General features: G+C 42.1%; 1 protein-coding gene across 1 annotated transcript in view; it reads left to right on the forward strand.

Moving 5' to 3' along the window:
- Window positions 1–3,616, forward strand: part of SCG3 (secretogranin III) — a 53,546-nt gene extending 49,930 nt beyond the window's left edge. The window contains exon 12 of the mRNA XM_063449042.1: window positions 1,909–3,616. Coding sequence (XP_063305112.1) covers window positions 1,909–2,027 — 119 coding nt within the window. The 3' untranslated portion in view covers window positions 2,028–3,616. The remainder of the gene's footprint in view (window positions 1–1,908) is intronic.
- The last annotated feature ends 12,326 nt before the right edge of the window (window positions 3,617–15,942 follow it).

Raw genomic sequence — 15,942 nt, forward strand, 5'->3', positions numbered from 1 at the left:
GGCCTTTAGAGAAAAAAAGCTGAACCCTGCAACAAAAAATTTTGGCCAAAAAAGTATAAAATAAAATAAAACCATGGAATGCTAAAAAGGCTCCTTCTGCTTTGAAGAACATAAAAAAAAGACTTCTTGATAGGTAGGAAGTAGTTTAATGTATACTAATTTCAGATTTATTTGTCTTGCCTTTTCTGCTGGGAGGAGAGAAACTAATTCATTGGTAAAAATAAAGGAAAACTCAAAGCACCATAACCACTAACCACAAATGATGTAGAGGTTATGGTGCCAAGAGCGCCCAAGCACTAGCAAACAGGAGCTTCTTCAAGCGCTCCAAAACAAAATGCAGCAGTGCGCGGCTAGCTTATTGGCTGAGAGTGTCCGCTATTCACTCTCAGCCAATGAGTTAAGCCCTGCACTGCCATGCTTAGCTCAGAAAGCAAGCTTACGGCTGTCTGTCAGAAGTAGTAAAGGCACGGAGTGGTGCCTGGCAGACCACAGATAAGAAGCCAAACTGTTCTAAAACAGTATGACTACTTAAAATAGGGGCAGCAAGGCAGTCTTGCCACCATAACCACTGTAGTGTAATATAGCGCTTTTAGTGCTTGGAGTGGTCCTTTAATACTGCCATGAATTAATCAGGAAAGGTCATTTTAGAGTGTAAAATAGTAATATAAATTGTTTAATGATCATGTAAAGCATTGCTTACAACGTATGTACACTGACAATTAGAAAAACGATTCCACTCAATTTAAATTGGGTTTGAAGTTCATTAGCTTAATAAATTAACTTAACATGCCATGATGATGTGATGGCAAGATCTATCATGCTCTAATTCTTCTTGTCACATGCCTTCTAGTAATCAATCAGGCTGAATTCTAGTAATTAATCATATTGCATGCTAATAGGGGCAACTTATATGAATCTTATTACTGCAAAAGTATGTCTTTGAGGTCTGCTGGTTTATACTACTGGTGTTGAAAAGGAGAAATAGATCTAATTAATCTAAATTATATGAATGGTTGTCTGTACATTGCTACAGATTGGTGAATTGTGTCAAATTGGTCAAAAGACATGTAATACTGTGTATATTATAATTAAATGTTGCAATCTGTTTGTTAAAGCATTCCAACTCACTGTTAAAGGAACCTTTTTTAAATTGGATGTCAATGATAGGCAGAAGGCTGGGGCGCTCCCATGCTACCATTTCTTTCCACTCAAAGTTAAATGGGCAAATGCAGAAGTTCACTTCTTCATTAACGGAGTCTCAGCTGTAGGACAGAGCAGTAGGCATTCTGGGAGACATTGATTATATCAGCATTATATCAAAATGCTCAAAATTCTGTGAAAACAAACAGGGCGGTTGGCAATCAAAAGCTCTTTGCATTATGACCTCTACTACGAGCTAGAGTGATTGTTTATAGAGTGCCCCCTATATGTATTTATTACTGGTATTTATAAAGCATCAGCATATTCCGCAGCGCTGTACAATTAGGGGAGAACATACAATATGCACACACAAATACAAAACATAGAGAGGGCCCTGCGGATCTAGCCATTGAAGCTCTTTTATACAAAGTGCTTAACTAGATAGCCCGTGAGCTTACAATCTAAAAGATATTGCAATTATTATATATTTTAATAAACGCCGAAAGGGCTGACAGATTTGAAGATGTGCTGTCTAACAAACGTGTTTTCGATGAAGTTACAAGAACTCAATAAATCTTTTGCTAAGCTATAGTGGAAGGGAGTAAATAGGGGTGATTTATCAATGTGTCCTGTTTTAGAAAGTGGTGCCATTTTTGGCACAAACCAATGGTTCTCAGGAGCCCATAGGCTAACCTTTAACTTGACATATTCTATAGCAGAAGTTACCCTTAATTAAAATGCATTTATTATTGTCTCTTTATGTTTCAGATTATGATCTTTCCAAATTGAGAGACTTCATTAACCAGCAAGCTGATGTCTACTTACAAAAAGGAATTCTGGATAAGGAAGAAGCTGAAGTCATTAAACGTATTTACAGCAGCCTTTAAAAAGAAAAAAAGGAAAAAAAGGCAACTTTTTCCTACTGTGGACAAATATGCTTTAGATTTAGAATATTCCACCATGATCAGAAATCAACTCTTTCCAGTGTGTCATTAGAGAATACTCCGCTCCCAGTACGTCAACCTAATGTTTAGGTGCAAGGGCCTGTTAGACCAGTGCAGTGGCCATAGTTGCCCTTTTTGTGTTTTTATGTGTACAATCTCAACATTAAGGAGAGAATTTAAGGATAATAGGCCTTCTTCTCAAGAAGGTGTCACTGATAAGCCTTTGACCAGTTACTGTAATTTCACATTATTGATATCTCTCAGCTATTATATAGAAGATAAATAAGCCATAGTAATATATGTCAGCCTCTCTTTCTTCCCAAGAGACAGATAAGTCAAGGCAGTCAATGAATGGCAACATCCGTGTACTCTTGTGATCATTGAAATAAAAAGACAAAAAGGAAACTGACAATAGCCAACAAAAGGAAATGTAACCCCACGGGTATTTAGTATGGGCTTCTAAACTAATTCTACCTCCCACTGAAATGTTGTAGAGCTTATGGACAGAGATAAGATTTTCTCGAAAGACTGCAGCTTTATCTTAGATGGCACCCGTTGGAGCTTATGCTTATATGGTATATTAATGAAAGAATTGAATACACTTGGTTTTCCTGGATGCGGTATAAGAATTTCCTTAATGTGAATATGTTTCCACTTATTGGTATTGAAGCTCCATTTAAAAGACATTGATGACGTTGACAGTGGGTCAGGCTTACATTCTTACTTGCAGGCTCTCCTCAGTACAGAACTTCTGACTTCATCTATCCATTGACCTTTCCATTAAAGAAAAACCTCCCAGCTGGCATAGTGTAGCATTATGCAGGTTCTATATTATGTAGAATAGATTTTTATTAGTGTTTATTCTATGAATACCCACCAAGCTCGCACACATGGAAACCACTTAGAGGTGTCATAAGCACATGCCCATAATGTTTTATGTGGAACCTTAACTTACTGAGAGTAGATGTGCCATACTTGTGGCCTATTTCAGATATTTTGCAGTTCAAATAGGAGATAAGAGTTGCTTTCATGGTGAAACATTTTCATACAAATCTAAATTTTGGATGTCATTATCAGGCTCATGGTCATTGCAGCTTCCAACGTTTAGCACCTCTCATCTACAGTGTAATAGTTTGTGCTCTGTCACGTTGCAGATTCTGTTTTTAAATCAATCATCTTCTGTCCCTCTATTTCTTCTTGTTTTTTTTAATTCACCTTAGTTTTTTAGTTATGCATAGGCAAATGTAGGAATTACCTTTTTTTATGGGGAGCATGATCTTTGTAATTTTTTGGGAATAGACAGAATTTGAGCAAAGTTTCATTTCAGTTGCTAAGTAACTTAAGCCACAATCCACCAGTCAAAAGAATCCCACAGTTGCTCAAACGGCAGACATCATGGACAATGGAAAACAAAATGGAGGTGCTCAGGTATAGAGATCCAGTACAAGTAAGAAAATAAATCTAAATAAAGGCACGTGGTGGTGATGGTGGGGTGTAATCATTAAGATGCAAGGGGTATAAGGAAAGGAAAACCGGAAAAAAAACCACGACATGGTTCCTGCTATTGATAGGCACTAGGGTGGATTATGTTGCCAAGTGAAGTACTCTACTATCATCTGATTTGAAATAATTTCAAGTAGACCAATCAGAAAGTGGCTAAGCAGGTACCCAAGTGTTCTACAAAAGGCTCTGGCTACTTTTTCTAAAATGCAAAGATGCATCAGCAGCAGAGTAAAGGCTCATAATTTGGCCATAAACTGTTGGTCACATATTTGGGGAAAATATAGTAAATTAAAGAAATTAACTATTTTTTGCAGAACTCACTGCTTAATTGACCTGCTTCAAATATTGGACTATGTGGTATAAAATCAGACAGGTAAAAATGCAAGTAATGACAGAGTGTATTACATCAAAAATGATGATGTTTCAAATATTTCAAAGTGATGGGGAAATCAGTATTTTAAAACAAAATTAAGAATTTTACCTGCCTTATAAATAACTTATAATTTTTGTATTACACTGTAATAATCATAACATAAATTGATTAAACATAAGCTACAAGTTCCCAGTATCATTGTTCTTGAGTTTCTTTATATTTAGTTTTTCCCAAGGGCTATCAGTATTAAAAGACTTTTGCTTTGTAATTCCTTCGGCTTTAGTGCAAAAAACGTATTTATAATATTTCACACATATTAGTCCCTGTCTGGGACATATACACACACACACACGTGATGTTTCTGAAATCATACAGCTCCTACTGAAGGAGCAAATGTTTATGTGCTCATTGTAACATTAACAAACTTAATAATAAATATACAAATAGAATACACTGGACAAAAATCTACTAATTTTTGCAGTTTGTCTAAATATAAGGATAGAGGACTCATTAGTGTTGCTGCAACAAATTAATCTTCAAACCCCTCATATCAAATGTTCTACCTGGGTTAGTAATATGCAAAGGTTCCATTAACCCCTTAAGGACACATGACATGTGTGACATGTCATGATTCCATTTTATTCCAGAAGTTTGGTCCTTAAGGGGTTAAAGGACTCTGGTATGGATAGATTTGTCTTCTACTATATAAACGCTGGTTTTCTATCCAGTTCAAAAATCATATCATGTATGAAGGTCTTCTTGGTGGCTTCCACTTTTTGAAATGTTCTATAATGGCAGAAAATATACATTTCATAAATATATCCTGGCATCATGACAATTTGGCTCTCATTTATACAAAGAACAGTGCTCAGCTCAACCACAATCTAGACATAGAGAGGATGTCCCACCAGACCAGAGTTTGGCAAACCCCTATTGCAGCAAATCAGGAAAATTGAAATGGTTCAGGCATAGCATCATGTAGCTTTATTGGAAATACAGAACAAGAAATGCAACGTTTCTACCTACACAGTTTCAGCTTGAACAAGGCCTATATGAAGGCTGTAACCTTGCATTTCTTGTTCCATTTTTCCAATAAAGCGGCTTGATTCTATACCTAGAGAACCTGGACCATTCCAATTTTCTTGATCAACCACAACCTAGACATTCTCAAGGTGTTAATCAAAGTGTTCACATTGCACAAAGTCATTTTATTATGGTTCTGTTTTGATTGGTGCACTTGTCCCAAATCTTTCAGCAGTGCGCGGAGTGTGCGAGGTTCACAAGCTGAAGCATTTCCATGTAGATGTGAACATATATATCTGCAACTTTTTCACTGCATTCAATAGTAATTGTGAAAACTACCAAGTAAGTGTGAGCTATGTCAGTGCCAACAGAGCAAGTTTGTCAATAAGTTTACATTTTTATACCTGATTTTCAGTGCAAACAGGTGCTTGATGTGAACTCCCAGAACCAAAGACTTCATGTCTTTAGGTTTGATCGTTGTAACGTAAGTTCCACAGATTTTAACCATCTTTTCAGTCTGAGGTTTAGCAATAAGTCAAAAATAAAGGCAAAGGAATTAATGAGTTATGTGTTCTGCAACAGTTTAAACTCCGTCTATACCAAAGCATGAATCTTTTCTTTTTTTTTTTTTTTTTTAGTAGGACTACACCTATGGTTCTTCCTAGTAAATTATAAGCAATTAGTCGGTTATCAAATTTAAAAAAAAATAGTCTTGATGTCATGTTTATGAACTATTATCTTCTAATTTCTGCAAAATTTACAGTAAGTGAATTGCTAAATAAATGCTCTCTCATTTAAGGGAACAAGAGATTTGTTGATCTTTACAGCACTTTCATCACTCATTCTACACTGGACACGCACCAGTGGCTCCCATGTTCCTCCAGATACATGAAGTAGTTGATATCTCTCTCTCTAAATTTTATTTGAGGATCCCGTTCTGTATTTTGTATTACACAGTTATATAGATTCCCTGACTAAATATAGCAGCATATACAATTGGGTAGCTCTGCCAATCTTAATTAGGTCATATCCACATATTACTCTAGTTGATTTAACACCCACGCTAAACATTTCTTGAGAAACATGCAAAAATAGACTAACAAAATTACATCAGTGAACAAACTGTTACATTGCTGGACCAGAAAACAACTTAAAAATGTGACAGTAACAGTATGTTCATTCAGGTAATTTTTCTAAATGCTGAGTAACGGTATGCAGATATAAAAATTCCATCATTTAGCTCTCAAGGATCTATTATTTAATAAATAATAGATTAATCTATTAATAATAGATGATGTAAGTTAATGAATTCCAAACCTAACAAAGAAAGGCTCCTAACGAAGTATGTTCAAAACACAGTTTGAATGTAAAGATCAGTGAATAAAAATCAGTTCTTGAATTCTACATGTAAGAAAAGAAAAATGAGATGAGAATTATATGTAAAGCAAGTCAAGTAACACCTGCAAAAATGCAATGATGACATTGATCATATTCTCCAACTTTATTTGAAATGGTCATGAAATTGTATGAAAGAAGTAAAAAAGGCAACGTAATAAGCAAATGAACCCCACTTTTGACCTCGACGCATCTTTGAAAAGTCTCTGTTACAGCCTTGTGTCCCTACTCCACCAAAAGTAAGATTTTATCTGAAATCACAGTAAAAAGATAACATAAGACAAAATAGGGGGCTAAACAAACTTTGACAAAAGGCAGAGCTACCACTGTCAAGTTTTGTCTGTTCCGCAGCCTTCTTTCGAGATAGCTGTGAGAATAAGGTAGTGTCTAGCTCATCGCAAGACAATATCTACGGTGGCAACAACAATCTAGCAGATCCTACACAAACATCAGTGCTGTACTCACATGTGCAAAAGAACAGCAATAAAACAGGCTCCTGGCGGAACCGCTGAAGATTGAAAATGGGGGCACAGCATCAAATAAGTTTAACTCACCACCGTTGCTCCCCAGGGCCATCTCACACGAAGCAGCAATGTCACCATCCGGGTTCTTTGTCACCTTCTAGGGACTGCATATTTTACAGAGTCACTTTAAGAATCTCACATCTACATAGGTTTTAAAATGAGAAATGTAAGCATTTTGTAACAGTGCAAATTTAACACTATTTTGAATTTTCAGGGTTGGTTCATAAGATGGTTTTAGAATTTGTATATTGAGTGACTCATTTCGCGACGGTATAAAACAGCAAAAATATTAAATTCAAAGAAAACCGCAAGAACCCCTGGTAACTCAGTTACCAAACCAAAAACCTGAAAGGAGTATAATTTATATTTAAATAATTCCATACCATAAGTTGCATGTCATTATATGTGTATAACAGTCAAGGATTTTCGTTTACTACATTTCACTAAATGTGTCATTTATTGAAATGGAAAATGTAATAAATATGCTGTATTTTCTGTAGGCATTCCATATCCTGCTTTATATTTTATTAAACATTTTTGCTAAACTGTTTAGTCTTTGTTTGATATTTGTAACTGCTAAAACGGACACAACATTTTGTTAAATTAAAATATCTGGAAAGAATGCTCAACTATCCATTTTTATAAGAATGTTGATGTTGATTATATCATTACTACCTGGTTTCTCTATAAAAATGTAGACTTCACTGTGGAATTTCTCGCTTTCTATACTAATTCTGTTACCAGGGCAAGTCGATATGACTACTACCCAGAGCTAAACGTTACTTGCCACTGCAAAATTCCTCTTGTAACGAGACTGCTGGAAATAAACGAGACAGGAATGTTATCAGCTTTAATATTACAGATTAAAACACAGTAAATGTAAAGTAAAAGGAGCAAGAACCAGGTGCATGCAGAGAACAAGCAGCATGCAACGCGTATTTTAATTAAAAGACAAGTTAAAAAGAACTGAAAACGTTTAAAAACTAGTTCTTTATTCTTCAATAAAAAATGACAAAGAGGGGGCGTGGTCTGCGGTAGGAGCGAGCTGGACGTGTCCGTGTGAAGCTCCGCCGGGATCGCCGGACCAACAGCCGATAATAGCCACAGACCGTGAGTTTATTACTAACTAACTACTGGGGAACCCGAGATGGACAAACGGGCCCCGAAAAAACAATCGAAAAAGCTCACTGATCAGGGCACCACGGTGACAGATCTTTTCGCTGCCTCCCGCGTTATGAGAAATACCACCCAAGATGGCGGACGGGAGAGCACGGGAGGGCCCCGATCTCCTCCTAGCCCGGGCTCCGGCGCGGCACTTAGACCCCAGGAGCCGGATGCCAAACAGATACTGGCAACCTTAGATGAGGTGAGGTCCTACCTGGTGAGATCCTACCTGGCGACGGAAATAGCCAGGAATACCGCCGAAGTCAAAGCGGAGATTCATACGCTGGGGAACAGAACTGCAGTCCTGGAACAGCGAGTGGAGTCCACGGTGGAAGCTCACAACGCGGCTGCTGCTCAGATTAACCTAGTAACGTCCAGGTTAGCGGCGGCTGAATCAGCGTTGGATGACCTGGGCAACTGCTCGCGAAGGAATAACATCAGGCTGCGGGGTCTGCCAGAACAGGAGGGGGACGGCTCCCTGATTGAGGTGGTCTCCTCCATATTTAAACCGCTCCTCCCAAATATACCGGAAAGCCACTGGCACATTGAAAGAGCACACCGTGCACTGTGAGCCCGCCGGGCTAATGATAGCAGGCCCAGAGATGTCATCATCAAGTTTCTATTTTTCCAAACGAAGGAAGCTTTGATGAGATACGGAAGAGAAGGCCAAATTAAGTATAAAGGACTGAACTGGCCTTGTATCAAGACCTAACGCCGGACACCCTGCGGCAACGGCGGGAATGGCGGCCTATAACGGAATTGCTTCAGCGGCATTCCATTAACTATGCGTGGGACCATCCGTTTCGTCTGATGGCCTTTAAGGAAGGGCGCTCCAGGATCCTGCACCCGGGCGGCGTTCTGGTGTAATTTCTACATGAGCTGGGGGTGCGAGACACGGGGGAAATCTCGGTTTCTGATGCAGCGACGGCGACGGTACATCCCCTCCACCGAGATTGGTAGACGGCGGGCGAGTGAGGTCAGAAGGGAATTTTCTTCCGTTTAGGGGCCAGTTTCTCGTGGGGATAGCCCCCAAATCAGCTGGCTGGCTGGGGGGTGCTATGCATCCTGATTTTGGGAGGAGGGGTTTTCTTTTTCTTGGCGGGCACGTTTTTCTATTTTTGGCGAGAGGCTCTCTTTCGGGGGATCCGATTTGTTGTGGGGCGGGTTAGGGCTTGTGACTCCCTGCGGTGACTCCTTGCAATACGGAGTGGGATGGTACCCCTATTTTTGGTCCCCTTTGGGGTCACGTTCACAGCGCTTCTCCATGCCCAAGCCCAGATTGTAACCGAAGCACGGTGTAGATACTAAATTCTATATGGACGCTTAGTATTTTGAACCGGGGCATGGACTTTAGTCTTACAAACTGGCTGACGGGTGGAGGGAAGGTTGTAATGGGCGGCGGGGGGCTTGCAGCGGGTTTCACAACTATTGTTATATTCAATGTATGGTCTAATTTTATTGCCCTAAATGTATCTATTTTTTGAGTTTTTACCATTGAGTGTAGGCTGAGGTTCGCTGTTAAGATGCGTGGCGGTGGGTGGCTGGGGGATGACGCTATCGTTCGCTAGTTTTTTTTGTAAGCACCACTCGTGGCACCTAGTAAAGCTGTAACTGTCAGGGTACCTGAGGCCTCTACCTCTAAGGGAGGTAGAGACTTGGTGGTTTATCCGTCCAGGCGAGCTGCTCCCTCCGTTCCTCGCGGTTCATCCAGTCACTTAAACACCGGCCGCGAGGAATCCACGTCCTTTTCTAGCAGGACGCTCAATACGTGACGTCATGACGCTATCACGAGCGACCTGTCACTCAAGTGTCCGATATCCAATCGGTACTTGTCAGAGGCGTGCTTACCATCCGGAGCCAGGGTATTTAAGCTTACTTCTCCCTTCAGCTCATTGCCCTGTCGTGGTTCTAGCTTGTCTAGTCACTCAGTGCTCTGGTATTCTCGTTTGCTCTATTTGGTTTTGACTCGGCTTGTTGTACTTTCCTGCTTCTCTGTTATCCCTTGACCCGGCTTGTCCCTCGCTTATCTGTCTTCTCGTTCCCTCGACCTCGGCTTGTCTCTGACTATTCTCTATTACTCTCGGTACGTTAGTCCGGCCATTCTTAGGCCCGGTATACGTACTTTTCCACTCTTTGTACTCTGCGTGTTGGATCCCTGTCCCGATCCTGACATTACGACAGGGCCAATGGATCCTGCAGGTGCAAACAGTCAGCTTGGTTCTTCGGATCCCAGGTTTGACGCCATGGAGCATAGGATGGATCAGATGGCTTTGGCACTACAGGCACTTTTGTCTCGTGCTAGTAATCCACCTGAGGAGACACGTACTCCGTCTATTTCTCCTGCAGTCTCAGGTCTAGAGGTAGCCACTGTAGGTGCTTCTTCCCGTATTACCCCACCAGTACGTTATGGCGGGTCACCGGAGAGGTGTCGTGGCTTTCTGAACCAGATTAGCATCCATTTCGAATTACAACCCCGCTCTTATCCTACAGATAGAGCGAAGGTTGGATTTGTTATTACTTTACTCATTGAAAAAGCTTTGAGATGGGCCAATCCTTTATGGGAGAATGATAATCCACTAGTCTATAATTATAATGCCTTTGTAGCTGCGTTTAGAAGAACTTTTGATCCTCCTGGTAGAAAGGTCAATGCAGCTAGATTACTGTTGCGCCTTAGACAGGACAATCGAACACTTGTGGATTATGCACTAGAGTTCAGGTCCTTGGCGGCAGAAGTTAAGTGGAACGAACAGGCTTATATAGATGTGTTTCTGAATGGGTTATCAGATGTAATTCTTGACGAGGTCGCTACTAGAGAACTCCCTGAAAATTTGGAGGATTTAATCTCTTTTATATCTCGTATTGATGAACGCTTAAGAGAGAGGCAGAACACTCGAGATAGGACCCGTAGACCCTCCTTTAAACTAGCGCCTACCTTTCAAAATTCTGAGTTCGAGGACTTACGTATTCCTGAACCTATGCAGATAGGCAGTACTCATCTCACAGAGAGGGAGAGACAGTACAGGAGAAGGGAGGGTTTATGTATGTATTGTGGAGTCAGAGGTCATTTACGCCTAAATTGTCCCAATCGTTCGGGAAACGCTCGCACCTAAGTTCCTCTAGAGGACAGGCCTTGGGTGTTTCTACTTTGTCCTCTATTCACAACTACAAAGAGCTCAGGCTTCTGTTACCCGTTTCTTTAAAGTGGGAAAAGGGAGTAGTTAAGACTATGGCACTAATCGATTCTGGAGCTGCTGAGAGCTTTATAGATCAGGGTTTTGCTGCCAAGCATGCTATTCCATCCCAGTTAAAAGAGACACCACTGGCTGTTGAGGCCATCGATGGTAGACCGTTACTTGAGCCTGTTATTTTCCATGAGACCATACCGATTAACTTAACTGTTGGCATCCTACATAGAGAGGACATATCCTTACTGCTCATTTCTTCTCCGTCTATTCCCATAGTTCTGGGGTACTCCTGGTTGAGGAGACATAACCCTATTATTAATTGGGAGTCAGGGGAGATAGTTTCGTGGGGACAGAATTGTCAAGAGAAATGCTTGCGGAAGGTCTCACCTCTCGGCTTGACCAACACATCGGCTAACTCTGACAATCCTACAGAGACACAAATTCCGTCTCAGTATCTAGATTTAAAGGCTGTATTTGACAAAAAGAAAGCCGATACCTTACCCCCACACAGGTCCTTTGATTGCAAAATTAACTTACTTCCTGGTACCATGCCGCCCAGAGGTCATGTATACCCGTTATCTACGAAAGAGAACTCAGTTCTAGAGGAGTATATTCACGAAAATTTAGACAAGGGATTCATTAGAAGGTCCTCCTCTCCTGCCGGGGCTGGATTTTTTTTTGTTAAAAAGAAGGATGGTTCTTTGAGACCTTGTATTGACTATCGAGGCCTAAATAAGATAACCATTAAAAATGCCTACCCGATTCCCTTGATCACCGAACTCTTCGATCGTTTGAAGGGCTCTACAATTTTCACCAAGTTAGACCTCAGAGGGGCATATAACTTGGTGAGAATCCAGCAGGGACATGAGTGGATGACGGCATTCAATACTCGATATGGTCACTATGAATATACTGTTATGCCTTTTGGGTTATGCAATGCGCCAGCTGTATTCCAGGATCTGATAAATGAGGTTCTTAGGGAATTTCAGCAAGATTGCGTCATTGTATACCTAGATGATATACTCATTCATTCTAGTGAAATTGAGACTCATCACAAGCAAGTCAGGAGGGTTTTGCACAAGCTTCTCCAGCATGGCTTGTACTGCAAGTTGGAGAAATGTAGCTTTGATCAAACCCAGGTAACCTTTCTCGGCTATGTGATCTCTGGGGAGGGATTTAAGATGGATCCGGATAAGCTCCAATCCATTCTAGAGTGGCCTTTACCCAAAGGTCTTAAAGCCGTACAGAGATTTATTGGTTTTTCTAATTATTATAGGCGCTTTATTAAGGGCTATTCTTCCATTATCGCACCTATCACTAATATGACCAAACAGGGGGCTGATACTAAGAATTGGACTACTGAAGCTCTCCTTGCGTTCAAAACTCTCAAGGAGCTTTTCGCTTCCGCTCCAATTTTAGTTCACCCCGACACTTCTCTGCCTTTTCTACTTGAGGTAGACGCATCGGAGACTGGGTTAGGTGCTGTCCTATCTCAAAGGTTGGGTGTTGATAAACCATTACATCCATGTGGATTTTTCTCTAAGAAATTGACCGGTACTGAAAGCAGATATGACATTGGTGACAGAGAATTACTAGCGGTTATCAAGGCTTTGAAAGAGTGGAGACATTTATTGGAAGGTACACTACATCCTGTTACCATTCTAACTGACCACAAAAATTTGTCTTATATCGGAGAGGCCAAGCGTTTGTCCTCCAGGCAGGCTCGTTGGTCGTTGTTTCTTACCCATTTCAATTACGTTCTGACTTACAGACCTGGGTCAAAGAATTCTAAAGCCGATGCGCTATCTCGCCAATATGAGCCCTCTGCTTCAGTTGAACCACTTATGTCCTCCATTGTACCCAAATGCAATATTATTGCTAATACCAGTCTCAAAATTCATTCCCCGCTACTTGACCAGATCTTGAAGTCGCAACATCTAGCTCCCGGAAACACTCCTGAGGGAAGAAACTTTGTTCCTCCTGAACTTCAACTGGAGCTCTTACAATGTTTTCACGAAAGTAAAGTAGCTGGTCATCCTGGTATTCGCAAGACATACTCTCTGATATCCAAGGATTTCTGGTGGCCTTCACTTCGAAAAGATATTGAGGAGTTCGTCGCAGCTTGTGAAACTTGTGCCAAGACTAAACTACCTCATGCTTCTCCATGTGGCCTGTTACACCCCTTGGACATTCCTGAGAGACCTTGGTCCTGCTTGTCCATAGACTTTATCGTTGATTTGCCTGCTTCCAAGAGACAGACTGTTATTCTCACGGTGGTGGATAGATTTACTAAGATGGCTCATTTCGTGCCATTACCTAAACTTCCGACTTCTCCTGAATTGGCGGAGATTTTTGCGAGAGAGGTTTTTCGTCTACATGGGATTCCTTCGGAGATTGTTTCTGATAGAGGCTCTCAATTTGTCTCACGTTTCTGGAGATCCTTTTGTTCTCAAATGGGCATCAAATTGAACTTTTCCTCTGCCTATCACCCTCAGTCTAACGGAGCTGCTGAACGTACCAATCAAAAGATCGAACAATATCTGCGTTGCTTTGTTTCCGAACACCAGGACGATTGGGTCGGTCTGATTCCTTGGGCGGAGTTCGCACACAATAACCTTGTTTGCGATTCAACTCGCTCTAGCCCTTTCTTCATGAACTATGGCTTTCATCCTTCGATTTTTCCTTCGGTTTCCTCTTCTCAGGGGATACCGTCGGTTGATGATCATGTCGCCAACCTGAAGAAATTATGGGATCAGACTCGGCAAATTCTGTTACATAGTTCCTCGTTGTTCAAGAAACACGCTGACAAGCATAGAAGAGCGGCTCCTGTTTTTGTCCCTGGGGATAGGGTATGGTTAAGTACTAAGAATGTTCGCCTAAAAGTTCCATCTATGAAATTTGCTCCTCGCTACATAGGCCCTTACAGGGTTCTCACTCGTATCAATCCGGTTGCGTATCGCCTGGCTCTGCCACCTGCCTTACGCATTCCTAACTCTTTTCATGTCTCCTTGTTGAAACCTCTTATTTGCAACAAATTCTCCTCTAAGGTTTCCTCACCTCGTCCTGTTCAGGTGGAGGGTCGGGAGGAGTACGAGGTCAGCTCCATCATTGATTCCAGAATTTCGAGGGGAAAATTGCAATATCTGGTCAACTGGAGGGGATATGGTCCTGAGGAGAGGAGTTGGGTACCTCAGGAGGACGTTCATGCTTCTCGCCTTCGCAGAGCATTTCACCTCCGCTTCCCATCTCGCCCCGGTTCCTTCCGCCCGGTGGGCGTATCTGAGAGGGGGGGTACTGTCAGGGTACCTGAGGCCTCTACCTCTAAGGGAGGTAGAGACTTGGTGGTTTATCCGTCCAGGCGAGCTGCTCCCTCCGTTCCTCGCGGTTCATCCAGTCACTTAAACACCGGCCGCGAGGAATCCACGTCCTTTTCTAGCAGGACGCTCAATACGTGACGTCATGACGCTATCACGAGCGACCTGTCACTCAAGTGTCCGATATCCAATCGGTACTTGTCAGAGGCGTGCTTACCATCCGGAGCCAGGGTATTTAAGCTTACTTCTCCCTTCAGCTCATTGCCCTGTCGTGGTTCTAGCTTGTCTAGTCACTCAGTGCTCTGGTATTCTCGTTTGCTCTATTTGGTTTTGACTCGGCTTGTTGTACTTTCCTGCTTCTCTGTTATCCCTTGACCCGGCTTGTCCCTCGCTTATCTGTCTTCTCGTTCCCTCGACCTCGGCTTGTCTCTGACTATTCTCTATTACTCTCGGTACGTTAGTCCGGCCATTCTTAGGCCCGGTATACGTACTTTTCCACTCTTTGTACTCTGCGTGTTGGATCCCTGTCCCGATCCTGACAGTAACTTAGAGAGCACCTCAAGCACGGGAAGGGCGTGGGTTTTGCGATTATGCGAGGGAGGGAGTGGTCTTTTGAGTCTTTTACCGTCCTACTTCCCAGCTCCGACTACGGGGAACTTCCCATACTTTGTGGACTTCAAAATACTCACTAGGTGAGAGATCATGCTATGCCGTACGCACCATGGTTCTACTGACCAGGCCTACTTAGGTGTTTCTAACTCTAATGTCATCTTTGGTGGAACCATTAAGCTCACTGGGGGATCAGGACGGTGAGGGAATCATGGGACGGGTGAATTGATGGGGGACGGGGGAAGCCCGGTAAGGAATGCAAGTACAATGACCCTTGGCAAACTGATGAAGGATGTCTCTACTAGGCAATTGTACCGGTAACGGAGGCTTAAGATGATTTATGATCGGATGCGGTCTCATTTCAGATTTGGGTTGGTCTGGGTCCCTGGCCCTGTGGGACCTCTAAGGAATACTGGAGGGACAGGGACTCACACCCCACGTAGGCCTGGCTATCGGTAAGACCAGGCACCAGTTGTACATAATATGTTTCTCGTTTCTTTTTTCCCTTTTTTATACCTTACTCTATCCCTTTTCTTCCATTTTACATTTTCTACCCTACTTTTCCATGGAGGGGGACGTGGGGGCGGTACCCCTAAGGATCAGCCGGAGACTTCCTGAGGTGCACCCGAGGGATGGACGAGTTCAATCGAGGAGGAGGAGCGGGACGACTGGTTAGATTACATTGCTTGGTCCCACTGGCACTAAACAGACTAGAAAGCGCTGGCTAACAATACTCCTCCCACCCGCGAGAAAGGTAAATGAGGTCAA

This window comes from Pelobates fuscus, chromosome 3 (genome assembly GCF_036172605.1).
Source record: "Pelobates fuscus isolate aPelFus1 chromosome 3, aPelFus1.pri, whole genome shotgun sequence".
Lineage (NCBI taxonomy): Eukaryota > Metazoa > Chordata > Amphibia > Anura > Pelobatidae > Pelobates > Pelobates fuscus.